This window comes from Perissodus microlepis, chromosome 20 (genome assembly GCF_051167445.1).
Source record: "Perissodus microlepis isolate ML-2025 ecotype Zambia chromosome 20, ASM5116744v1, whole genome shotgun sequence".
NCBI lineage: Eukaryota > Metazoa > Chordata > Actinopteri > Cichliformes > Cichlidae > Perissodus > Perissodus microlepis.
The window spans coordinates 13781220-13794793 of NC_140480.1; the positions used below are offsets into that span (position 1 = coordinate 13781220).

A 13574-nucleotide genomic window follows, 5' to 3' on the forward strand; every position below is an offset into this window, starting at 1 on the left:
CCAAAGAGTGAGAGAGGAAAGAGGGGAATGTGAGGAGAAAGTACAAGGTCAGGAAGAACCAGGTAAGAAAACAGACAGGGAACAGTGACAGGCACAATAGGAAACTGTTAAACTGACAAAGAGAAAAAACCTGATTTTACTCACACAATCTGGAAGTTGTGTCCTCCCTATATTAAAGCTGCTATACAGAATCTGCAAAACAAACTGGGTTGAAACATTTTTGACCCTCTTTAACAACATTCCAACATAACATTATAATTGATTGGGGAGATTAAAATTAATGATATATTTTTATGTGGTTCAGCCACAACTCTACTAAAACCTCAGCCAGTAATAGGTAGGCCAACTTTTGGACTGTCCAGTTGTCTGTATGACTGCCGCAGCACGTACATCACATTTGCACACTATCAGAAAGTGGTGAGGAGCTGTAAAGAGAAGCAGAGTGCTCTGTTTATATTCTAAAAATGTTTTAAGCCTGTTTCAAAGATTCTGTACTGCAGCTTTAAATGTTTTCCAAAAGCACACATACACTTATGTGGTTTTCTCAAACTTTCTACAGTGTGTACCACCTGATAAAAATGTCAAGCTCTCCCAAGTAACACTATGAAAGCATGAAAGTCATAAATCTTACAACACAAAATTAATATTATTAAATTAGTAAAATTAGCATCTGCAGTAAAGATTTTTTCATACATTGTACACATTCTACCACAGGCAAAGTTGCCTCCATTTTTATAGTTTTTTTAAATTAATATTTTGTAATAATTTATTTGTAATAATTTATGCTGTTTGTATGTATCCAAAAAATGCACTCAGTTTACTTTTTACTCACTATGAGCATCATTGATTTTTCTCCCGCAGTAATTAAGGTTAGGATATGTATTCTTTTTATTCCAATCCATTCTTCTTTTGCAGCATTTAAATAACCTTTATCAGATTTGATGGTTTTGTTACAGACTTTTCAAAAAAGTGTTTTGCATTTCTTTCACAAATGTGGGGGTTAAATTGTGTTGAAATGTGCAAAACAGTGATGTCGTGTTTTGTGACGAGGACCCAGGCACAGAGAGACGTGATGAATTTAAGAATCTTATGATTTAATAAAGAAATTTGCAGACTTACACAGAGATGGTAAAATTATGATGACTGATAGCGGAGACAAAGATAACAGACGATGAGGACAGGGAGAAACAGGGGTTTAAATGCACCAAGGAGACATTCAGAGACAACTCGGGACAACTGGAGACATTTAAGGATGCAGGGACTGACAGAGACAGGGAAGACGTCTCATCGTGACATGTAAAGTTTATCTTGCCTGCCTGGGCAGCTCTCTGGGTGCTCAGCACCCCCAAAGCTCTGATCCTAGAATCACCCCTGCTTTGGACAAAGTATTTTATTCTAATACAACCTTTAATATCATGTGAGCCTCTCCACATACATCCAAAAGAAGCTCTTTAGCCAGTGAATCAGGTTGCCTGTTTCCCCTTGGTCTGTAGATCACTTTTCACATAGTGTGTTTCCTCATTTAATTATTAATGAAGTGAGCCGTGGAGGGGAAGGCCTGCATGCCACTGCTGAATACAAAATGAAGACAATTCTGTCGTTTCATAGAAAATGAAGTTGTGCTAGATAAGTGCACTTCAAAGGAAGAAGTTGAACTGCAGTAAAATATCACTGTAATTACTGAAGTCAGGCTTTATCTTCAGAGGATGATGTTAGAAGCCAGAGGGAGCATCCAGAGAAGGCGAAAAAAACGGGGAAGCCTTTTTGGAGAAGATGACTAATAGAATGATATCATATGCTGTTTTAGCTGTTACACAACGTCCTTGCAGAGAGTCTTTTTTCAGAGCTGTCTCAAACAGAATGACCTCAAGAAGATGTACAGCACACATCTTCACAGACTGAGACTGAGCAAGTGATGGCACCACTCTAGCAATGAATAATATGACTTGCGATGTTTTTTTCTTTATTTCACAGGCCCTCTTTGACTGCATCCATCTGTCTGCACAGTCAAGCAGCTTGTTCATGATGGGAGGAACCACTGGGGCGGCATTTCAAAGTAGGGCTTTTGCAGCAAAAGTTTCCACATGGAGAACTTACTATTCGGTACTGTGTCTCTGCTTTATTCCAAAGTAATTAATTACATAATATATATAATTAGCAAAAATTTAAATAATAGAGGCATGTACAGAGGCCGTGGAGCATGACCCCTACATGAAATGTGATTGGTGCCCCTGTTGTCCTGCCCCACTGCCACTAAACTACAGTACTGCTAATCATACCAGTAATGTGACCATTGGTGGAAGATAACTTACTGTATTGCCCACCAGAGCCTACTTGACTCGGTTTTTAGGGTTTTCCATTAGATGGTAGTACCTGGTAGTTGGTACTTTTTTAGTATCTGCTTAGCAGAGGTTCCAAGCCAGCTGAGTTGTTCAGAAAATATGCGGTCAGCGGACTCCATGCCACTGATTGAGCAGTCAGTGACATCACTCGATGAGTTGTGAGCTTGCTTCACAAAAATCAAAACCGCCATTATTTTAAATGACGACTACACAAAACACTGGTGTCCCCGAAGTCTGACAAAAAGCCATAGACTGAGCAGAAGATATCATCACCTCAACGTCTTCCATTGTTGTGTTGTGTTTGTGTTGAATTCAAATGACGTCACTGGACTTTTGGCCGTGTTGCTAAAACAACCCCATTCAGATTAGGTGTTGCTCAATTGTAATGGAAAATGACCAAAACCAAGTTGAGTCAAGTGAAACCAAGTACGTACTGGAAAAAACTCAAGTACTTTGCTAAAGTACAGTTTTAACATCCTTATACTTCATGTAACCTTCATGTATATCTATTGATATAAACAGTGCTGTCTTTGCCTTCTCCAGTTGACACACAATTTCATGTTGCACTGACAGCTCCTGCCCTCACTAACAGCTGAAGTAGTTACCTGGACAAAGCATGTGTTAACATTAGCCTTTAATGATTAGAGTTACCCAATGGCCACATTTGCCATCTGTTGTTATTAATGAATGAGCTAGAGGACTCTAGTTTGATAAAAGGAAGAAAATGTTGCTGGTTAAATGGGTCACGAATGGAATATTGCGCCTTGAGAGAGCGGATTACGGACACATGGAGAGCTGGGCGAGTTGTTGGCTGCACTGTTAAAAAAATTCCGTTATAAAACGGAAAAAGTGCTGGTAATTAATTACCAGCACTTTTTCCGTTATTGTACGGGCACTTCCGTAAACCTTAAAACGGATATTTCTGTAGATTTACCCGAGTTTTTCTGTACCATTGACGGACATTTCCGTCAAACCTAAAATGGAAAATTCCGTATTTTCCATAAATTTCGGCGTTATTGCACAGACAATTCCGTAAACCCTATAACAGATATTTCCGTAGATTTACCTGACTTTTTCTTTACCATTTACGGACAGTTCCATCAAACCTAAAATGGAATATTCCGTATTATTTAAGTACTCAATCCATACCATTTACGGACACTTCAGTCATCCTAAAATGTTTAATTCTGTACCATTCTCTATACCGTTTACCATCAATAAAGCACAAATGTAGAATCACAGCAATTATTTATTTCCTTTAACAGCTGCCAGTGCTTTAAAGTGATTTCACTTTTTGTGGTGAATGATTTGCAATATTTACATTACAACCATTAAAACATTCAGAACATCACCTTCACATTCAGAGAAATTTTACATACATAAACCAGCTGTTCTCTCAAAGAAGTACAGCCATGTCCTTTAACAGGGAGATGCCAAATCTAGCAACTTTTTAGCATCCACAGGCTGACAGGCATTAATAACAAATTGATTTGTTAAAGACAATGACAAAATAAGACAATAAAACTGCCAGCATTGCTGTTGCTGTCTCACCTGTCAGTGCAAAATGAGGAGCCCCCTCCAGGAGGATGCAGAAACCTACACCTCCAACTCCACATATCACACCGACAGGCAGAGCTCTGCAACCAGTGGCTGACCTTTCTACAAAAAACAAATAGAACATTAGAAGTATTACATTATACAACTTTTCTTTAAAACATCAGTGCAGCAATAACAACCATGACCTTAGAAGGATGACTGTGCAACATGCCATAAAGAGATTTTTAAAACTCTTAAAACAAGTTAAAACTAAAAAAAAATTTAAACTTACACCTCCAACTCCACAATGACAGGAAAAGCTTAACTGGAATGACAAATATCGCCCACCTTCCCTCCCCCTTAACATGGGGGATTTGAAACTGCAGCATGTGTGTTGTGGGCATCTAGTTAAAACATCTGAACTCACCTAATACTGTAAAAATCTGTATTTCTACTCCCAAGCCCCATGTTTTTGGATTTGCCTTTGTGTGTGTGTGTGTGTGTGTTTGTGTGTGTGTGTGTGTGTGTACATTCAGTCCAAAAAGGTATTTTCTGAGCTCTGAGAACAGCTCCACTGGCCCATTCAGATTCCTTCTGCTTGCATTCAAATTCCTTCAGCTGAGAAACCAGCTTGCACACCTGTGGAGGAATGAAGTGCCATTTCTTCCCCTTCTTCTCTGCCTTGGAGCCTCGCTCAGGATTGACCCCGAGGAAAAAAAAAAAAACAATAGTGATATGCAGACAAAGTTTGCACGTGTAGTGTGGCTTGACAGGAGTGGAGCAGTTCAATAAAATCCTACATTTGTTTTCTTCAATATGCCCCTATGTGTGAACCTCTCTATCATTCTAGTTGACCATCTGTCTAGAACCCAATGTTGTTGTGGTGCTGGTGCCAGTGGCTAAGCTTATCTCTTCCTTTGTCTTTTCAAGACACATGCATTCACACTGCGCATATACAGAAATGTTTGCAAGGGCGAGAAGTCTGCTTATCACCAACACATGACAGCATGCATCCTCAATGTGTATGCAGGGATATTATAAATGCACAGAACACAGAAGGGGATAGAAAACACAGTTGACATTGTCCTATCAAAAGGTGTAACAGCACATTTGAACATGGACTGTCCTGGGGGTTATTCAAACATGGAGTGGAGAAACTGTGACATTCAGTGCACGTTACACATCAGTACAAGTATTAACATTTGGGCATGAATCCACTATGTAGTATTTTTTAAATTAATATGTTTAGTCTTTCCTTCGGGGGGGGGGGGGGTCCCTGGAACAACATATTTTGAGTTTGGGGTCTGCAGCCAAAAAAATTTCAGTTTGTGTGTCTTTGACATGAAAAGGTTTGACCACCACTGACACAACCTGGTCTCAGGTGCTAATGGTTTTAAAGAGATAGCTCAAACGAATTTTGTGTCAACAAACCATTCTGAGAAAAATATGTTTTTGCTCCATTTCCCAACTAGAATCATGTTATGTTTGTTTTGTTATTGATTGACTTAGGACACTATTTAAAGCAAAAACGCATGTTACCTGCCCTTTAAAAAGATATGACACATTTATTCCAACAATAGTCTTCAACAGGGAGCTACAAAATCTCCAAACAAATCCATATTCAGGGGGATCATAAGCCAATAACAGCTGATCTAAAAGCTCACAGCATGTGGCGACACATTTTGAGCTTGTACATCTCAGACAAACGGGTTTAGTGTAGATTGACAAAAAGCAGGTCAGGTGCAGAAAGGCACGGCAAAGTCACATTTACAAAGTATTTCCAAACAATGAGTGCTTACCTTTGCATGAATTCGAGAGTAAAAGCCATCTCCGGTGGGTATTGGACGTTGCAGACATAAAACATGGAGAAGACGTAGCTCAAGGCCACAATGGGAGAGGTGATGTGGTCATTGACAAGTAACCCATCAACAGCAATCTTGAATTGCTGGTCACCTTAAACACAGATAAAAACCATGTACCATTTACAAAAAAAAATAATCCTATATTTTAAGGCAAGCAAAACATTTCTTTAATAAATATGACACAACAACAGCTTATAACAACAGCTAACAACAGCTTGCTGGGATACAAAAAAAGATTTAACTACAAACCTCTGATTAGGATGCATGGGGTCACTGGGAGTTCGACTTCAGGATCTGCAGAGATCTGTTTTGGTGACAGACATGATACATGAATTAATGTTTCCAGTGCACACAAACCTGCTGGCAAATTGACTATCTGCTAGTGTCTTCATCAGACAGAGGTAGCCATTATGCACAAACATTAATGTAAATAGTTTATAGATAGAGAGTTTATAGAGAATATCAGCAGCACAATTAGGGGAATCTATACTTCCTACTGTGGTTGGTTACTTGGTTCACCACTGGATGCAAATAATTATCTTGCACACAGTTTAAAATCTAAAACATCTACCTCTTTTTTGTGGAAGAGTTTATAAGAGTCTTCCTTGAAGTATTTTGAAATGCCACAGATGAGCTGTATTGGACCTTCGCCCGTCTTCATCCCTTTGGAGTCAAGGAAGTCATTGATCCCCTTTTCTTTTTTGGAAAGTTCCTGTTCAAGGTTCAAGGTGTTAATTTTGTACAAGTACATAAGACTAACACTCATTTTCGTTTGGAGCTATGGAGAGAATTTTGAAAAAAATAAAAATAAAAATGAATTATTTCATTTTCATTTGCAACCTGTTCTGTTTTGATCTCAAATGTCCTGCTTTTTTGGTTGTCACTTCCTGATTTTTGGTCTCAAATCTATTCCATTTGATTGTTCATCCAAGTTATTCTATTTGATTGGTTGCCAGTTTATCTTTTTTGGTCTCAACTCTCTTTTTGGTTGCAAATCTTTTTTTGATTGATTAATAAAGACAAAATTCTCTCCATATGGAGCAGCACAGCACAATCATAATAATAACAATAACAACACACCTGTGCCAGCTTGTTTTGTACAGAGAAGCCAAGGAGTTTAGATGCATGATCAAACAGGTGAGGAACTTCAAACAGGAACGGCCACTCGTCCTTTACAACGGCAATAGTGGTATCATCATCGTTGAGGATTTCACGCTGAATGGGATATGTTTCAGTCATCAATTTTCGAACAGATGACTCCTAAAGATATGAGGCAGTTAGACAAACAGTCGAACAGTTAGTCAAACTAACCAATTAAAATAATAAAACAGGGTATCAATTTCAATTGACTATGGGCATAGTGATCTACAGACGATCTACAATTTCACAATGTGTCCTAAATTGCACTTGGACCCAGACCTTATCGCATTACTCCTGCTATATACTATTGCTGTGTGAATGGTTGTATGTCTAGATGGTGGACTGTAGGAACCGAATTGCCCTTCGAGGATTAATAAAGCTTTCTGTTTCTGTAATGGATTATTGCAGACCCACCTGAAGATCCTGGGTTTGAAAGGCACGTTTCAACTCATCTCGTTTAGACAGCAGGTCTTCTCTACACACGGCCCCCTCAATGATTGGATCCCACGCCACACATCCATACAGATCTGAATTCCTGGGCCTTTTCTTTGTTGAATTTTCACCCCCTGCTTGCCTCTTCAGTGAGCTTTGTAGCCTCTTCATATTTTCAATTCTGTGTTCCAGCTGACGAAAGAGAGTTTCAGAACCATCTTTTGCAAAAGGTTTGTTTCCAAACGGCTCTGTCAGCTTGAAGGAGGCAGGATATTGTCCTACAATCATACTGGCGAGTTCCCTCAGCTTTTGTCTACCAGGTCTTCCTGGGTGTTTATGGAGGTAATCTTCAGCGACGATCCGAACCATCTCTCGTCTGTCTTTCCCCATTATGTACTTTTTTTCACGCAACTCATCCATGACTTTTGAGGGAAATTTGTGCCATGGTACAGAATATGTGTCTTGGGATGGGGAGTCGGCTGTCTCAGGTGGTGTTGAGGGCAGCTGAAACCTCTGTGGTTCAGGTGTTGATGAGGGGCCAGGCCGGGTGAACTGCGGTGGAGTTTGTGAATCTATGGATGACATGACAAACATCTCCATAAATTAAACACATCACAATTGTTGCAAATAAATTAATACATTGGTCCTCAATGTCCAGTTTGGGTCAACCAGGAATACAAATGGACCTAATTATGAAAACCAATTATAGAGTAATTATTGCCATGTACAGCTGATGGCAACTTTTTTTTTGCATTTTTGGAATAAACCTTTGTAGTTTCAGAAAACTTGCATTAAAACAGAGGGGCAAAAACTCACCTGCTTCCAATGCTTTGACAGCTCTGACGAATCTTTTGCACTGAATGAATGGCAGAGTGTCTTTAATGTCCTCCGGGTCCACAAGGCTCAGGTCATCTACAGAGAGAACTCCTAATTCCTCCAGTTTAGCCATGAGTGTATCCATCTGATCGCTACTGAGCGATGGCATTGCTTTCTTGACATAGTTTTTCACAAGTTCCATGTTGGTGTGTGTTTAAGAGGAATGAGCCACCGAGTACCTCTCTGGTAAGAATAAAGTGGATGATAATCATCAAGTTTGTTCAAATCATGGCAACTGAACAGGTCAGAAGCATTTTCATCAAGTTCATAGAGTCCAAGCTCAGGTATCCAGCTGGCAGTTTTCCCTCGAAGCAAAAGTAGGACAGTAGTTTCATTTTTTACAATAATGCTTGCTATTTGTCCTAACTGCAGTAGTCCTTTTGCGTAGCTCAGTAAGACCAGCATTCCATTTGCATATGTAGTGCCTTTAACCTGCACACTCTCTGTGACAACTGAGTTACTTGAGTTCAAATCAAATTCTCCAACCACTGTCTTTATGTTCTGGTCATAGAGCTCTGGATAGAACCGTGTTGAGTCTGAGACATGAACCTGGGAACGAAACAAGGTACCACAAGACTGATAAGCCTGAAGCAACTGGTGCCGTTCAGCCAGAGACTTGGTTACATTTATGAAGTTCTTACTTGCCCTAATGCACCTTTTAAAATAAGAATGTTTTGATTCAAAGCGCATTGTCCAAGTATATATGAGTGGGCCAAATTGTAAAGTCAAGTGTGCATAGTGAAGCAGATAGTGGTGTTTTGGTCTAAGTTGAACTCTTGGAAACAGCTCTTGCCTCAATTCCACATACAGTTCAATCAGTCCCTTCATGAAAGCAATCTGCAACTCTGAGAGCCGAGGTGCACAGACAAATTCAACAAGCTCCCTCAGAAGTAGTACAAGTCCCCATACTTCATTATCAGCATCTTCAATTGTGTCATGCACCAAAACAGGCAAGAATTTCAAAAGCCACCTGTTTTGGGCTGCATGTCCTCCAAGCCTGGCTCCTGTAGTGGGAATAGTGTTTAGCTTGTCGCTGCTTTCACCAGGAAATGATTTGATTCTTTCATTAAGAACCTCATAACTGAACCACTTTTGTGTTCTGATTAAGAACTGCAAAAACAATGCCAAATCATAATCTACTACCCCCTCAAACAGATCATGAGCTAAACAAGCTGGTAAGCCTGGCTGACACACATGAAAGTTGGACAGTTTGTTGAAAACACTGTCACATTTAACACCGTGATGAGTGTGTACTTCATCGTTACTTTCCAGAAACCGCACAGTCTCATTATGATCAGCTGGATTTCTATGAGTGAAAACTGTGAGAGGGTTCGACTGAAATTCGCTTTTTGTTGCCAAACAGTATCTGCAGAAATATTGAGCTGTGCTGAAATTTTCTGTAAAGCCACCAATCATGTGGGAGCCCAGATTATCGCCCATTATGCACGCAACAGTGCCTTTATATATTTTTCCATTGAAAGATATGCCCCTTTCCTCCAGCTCACACAAGTCTGACACTAGCTTATTGAAAATCTTATCCATTCCAAAGTATTTGCAATCTTTCTCTACACAGAGTAATGCCAACTGTATCTGATCAACAGTTGATCGTTGGTGTGGATGAAAATTTCCAAGTGTGAAGTAGACAGCCAATACTTTATGCTTTGTCTTGGCAGATCCGAGTGGATTAGCCACCTCAAAAGCATCCTGAAAGAGCATTACCTTTAAACTGTCTGGGTCTGAGGAAAACATGGCATTGGATTTGATGGCCCACCCATCAGTGACATCACACAGTACATCATCTTCAGAATTTGAACTAGGACTGTGCTGATCTAAACCTTGCTGTTTCAGAATTACTTTGAGGGTTTCCAGTTTTGGGATGTAATGATAGTGCCTCTTCTGGCCACTGCGATTGCGTCCAAGAAAGACTTCAACAGGTTCAACATAGTCATAGTGTGACTTGTAATATTTCAGCCTCTTGTGTTGCGTAGTTAAATGACCCTTTTCATGTAATGCCTTGTGCATAGGGCTCTGCTCGTATATACTATTCTCAAGAGATGTTACAGTCTCCTTTGGAACACCATACTGCCCCAGTTCACAGGCTAGTGCATCCACAGTATATTCCTGTTGAATATCACTTATAGTTCTCATTTCATTTGCTATTTCTGTTATTGTGGAGGCTGGAACCAAATATTTTGCCTGTAAACCCAAGTAAAACTGAGCAAGACTCTCTGTGAAGTTGTCTTTCACTTGATCACTGCAGAAATTATCACTTTGTTCTGCATCAATGTTAAAACTTTCAGGTTCTTCAGGTTCTACATGTGATCCTTCACCTTGGAAAGACCGTTCTGTTAGTTCACATATATGAACTGGGGCTATCTTGGTAACATCCCACCCTTTATGGTATCTGGAAATATGCGTTAAAAAGGATGACTTTACATTGAATGTCTTAGAACATCCATCAAAGGGACATGTTACAGTCAAACCCTCATCTATGTGACCACTCAAATGACACTTTAAAGTTTTAAGATCATCATATTCACTGCTGCAAAAATTAAACAAGCACCTTAACTGTACAGACACATTACGGTTCCATGTTTGTGTGCTCCTTCTGTCTACATGAGCTCGTGACATATGCACAGCAAGGCTACTGTATGTGTTAAACTTCCTTCTGCAATCCCTATGGCCACATAAAAAAGATACATTATTATTATTTCTGTGTGTTCGGCAGTGTTTCAAGTAATCAGTCGAAGACCGAGCGTTAAAGCCACAAATGTTACAAGTCAACATTTTTAAGAGATTGAATTTGCCAATTGAAGGATAGCCAGAATCAGAACAGAATCAATATGAAAACAATAAATTTATATCAGCACAGTGAAGCACATTCACTTTTCAGGTACCTTCAAATAAGTAATCTGCGTTGGGCTGCATGGGCCACTCTCTTTGGGCTGCAATGTTTTCTGCAATGAAATCTGATTCTACTTAACTATCACCCCTTTTAATTATTACCATGTTCAGTTGCATGCTAACGTAACACAGCGAGCTATAACAATACACACATGTGGCTAATTTACACACACACACACACACACACACAAGCGCGCGCATCCAACTTATGGGCTAACGTTAACTTTAGTTGGGCAAACCACGCTTCAAAATAACGCAAAACCCACACATTCAAATGTTACCATGAAACACACACGGCTACCAACTGACTATCGAGACCAAATTTCATGTAAGAGGGAGGGAAAAAATGGTTTTTGACGTACTTACGAAGCGCAGGCGGCTGGCTAATGCTAACGCAGCTAGCAGCAAACGTCCACTCACATACACACCACTACCAACTGCCTATCGAGACCAATTTAATGTACGAGGGGGAACAAGGTGGCACTCCATTCTCATTCTCATTCCACACAACCAACCTGTTTCCAACTTTCCTTGTGACTTGCAGAAATTTAGGTAGGCACTGACCGCACTGAAAGTAATGGCGTCGGAATATTCTGGCTGGGGGAGAAAATTCTGCCTTGCGCAACAGCAAACTTTCCGTATTTCGCAAAACGGAGCGAATCCGTAGCACATCCACGGTAAAGGGACCCCTAAATTTACGGATTTTTTTAACAGTGTGTGCAGAGCAGCAGGGGTACCACAGCTGAACTGAGCAGAGAGTCAAGAGTGTGGAGATGTAATCTGAGTAAATAAAGAATAAAATCTGGAGCAGAGCAGCAGACTGAGGCAGAGCAGTGTGAACAGTGAATAAGAGAGAGGCTGCAAGCAACTGTGGAGGTATTGTGTTGTTAATTTTCCAGTTTGTTAATTAATAGGTTCTAAAATCAATTTTACCATCATAAAAAAAATAAAATCTAAACTTAATCTTAAATACTTGAAAAAAATCTAATGTATAATTGGAAAAATTAGTGGAAAACACGCGCGCGCGCACACACACACACACACACAGCATATAATTGTTTTGCAACTTTTTAGGTATCGGGTAGTTGAGGATTCATTTTTGTGATCAAATATTCTTTTCTTGCCATATCACTGAAGAAAATCCTGTAAATGCCTCAGGTAAGCATCCCATATTATGAAGTTATCATCTAAAAATGACTTTTTTCTTTTTTACATTTTATATCAACTCACGAAAAGCACATTTTCTCAAACATCTTCGGTGGAAATTCTAAGAATCATGAATTTCTTTTGAAATCTACCCATGAGCTCGACTCTATGCCGATCCTGATTCTGTGTCTGGACTCTCTCGGGCTATTTTTCACAACGTTCAACATCCTGATCAAAGAACCCTTTTACAAAGATACGCTTTCTATGCCATGCATCTTTTTTTTAAAAAAAATACAAAAATAAATAAATACAAATCACAACTGTTTTGATACAAAAAGAAAGTAGAAGAAAAAGTTTTTTAGAAAAAGTGTAAAATTAGGACAAAATAACAAACAAGGGAAAGAAAAAAAAAGTTATCAAAGATATCAAAGATGTGGGAAACGGTAATAAATCAGAGTTTTTATAGTTTATTAAGTTTTAACCCAAGACAAGAAGACAAGTTGGCATTTTCTATACAGTATTGAGGGATAGTGTTAACACACCTCTGTTTACTAAAGGAGGCTAAACTTGGTAGCGGTAACAAAGTAAGTTAGCTCAGGCTCAAATTAGTGATGTGATGATATTGTAAGGCTCTACCAGCATTTATTAAAGTTTCCAAGTTAAAACCTTCTGAACATTTGAGCCTGGATTCTTATTCACGTCCCTAAACATAGACCTAGTTGTCACGGTTCTGGGTCGGTTCGACCCAGCATTTTGAGTTTCTGATGTTTTGGTTTATTTTTGCACTATGGGCTGCCCTTTGATACTCTTGTGCTTTGATTGTTATTGGAATTCTAGGTTTCTGTTTATTCGTGTTTAAGGATTTGTTGCCTCATGTATAGTTTGGGTTCCATGCGTTATTTTCTGTCTGCCTCTCAGTGTTGAGTCTGTGTGTGATGGTTTCTGGTTTCCTGTTTTACTTTGAAAGTTCATGTCTCATGTCAGTGCGTTCAGTTTTACCTCTCCCCTGTCTCGTTAGCCTGATTTCTCCCAGCTGTGTCTCTCTCCTGTTGCCCATTCCCTGATTACTCCCCTGTGTATATAAGCCCTGTGTTTTCCTGTGCTCCCTGTCTTGTCGTACCTTCAACTTGCTCATGGTTTCCAGTCCTCCAGCACCTCAGTTTAGAGATTTGTTTTGCTTTTGTGAGTCTTATTTTCTGTAGAAGTTTGTCCAGCAGTAAAGCTGCGTTTTCAGTTTAAATCTCGTCTCCAAAGAGTCCTGCGTTTTGGGTCTACCACTCCTGCCTGCCTGCCACACAGCCAACCATGACACTAGTTTCTTGGCTGATTCTTTTAT

The 13574-nt window shown here is 39.6% G+C and overlaps 1 protein-coding gene across 1 annotated transcript in view; it reads right to left on the bottom strand.

The window, feature by feature from the left end:
* Positions 1 to 8485, bottom strand: part of LOC146364259 (uncharacterized) — a 31835-nt gene extending 23350 nt beyond the window's left edge. The window contains exons 1-8 of the mRNA XM_084916763.1: positions 8129 to 8485; positions 7295 to 7884; positions 6821 to 7000; positions 6312 to 6452; positions 5990 to 6044; positions 5678 to 5831; positions 5418 to 5422; positions 3894 to 4001 (exon numbers count right to left, since the gene is read on the bottom strand). Of these exons, the coding sequence (XP_084772889.1) occupies positions 3894 to 4001; positions 5418 to 5422; positions 5678 to 5831; positions 5990 to 6044; positions 6312 to 6452; positions 6821 to 7000; positions 7295 to 7884; positions 8129 to 8330 (1435 nt within the window). The 5' untranslated portion in view covers positions 8331 to 8485. The remainder of the gene's footprint in view (positions 1 to 3893; positions 4002 to 5417; positions 5423 to 5677; positions 5832 to 5989; positions 6045 to 6311; positions 6453 to 6820; positions 7001 to 7294; positions 7885 to 8128) is intronic.
* Positions 8486 to 13574: the final 5089 nt, after the last annotated feature.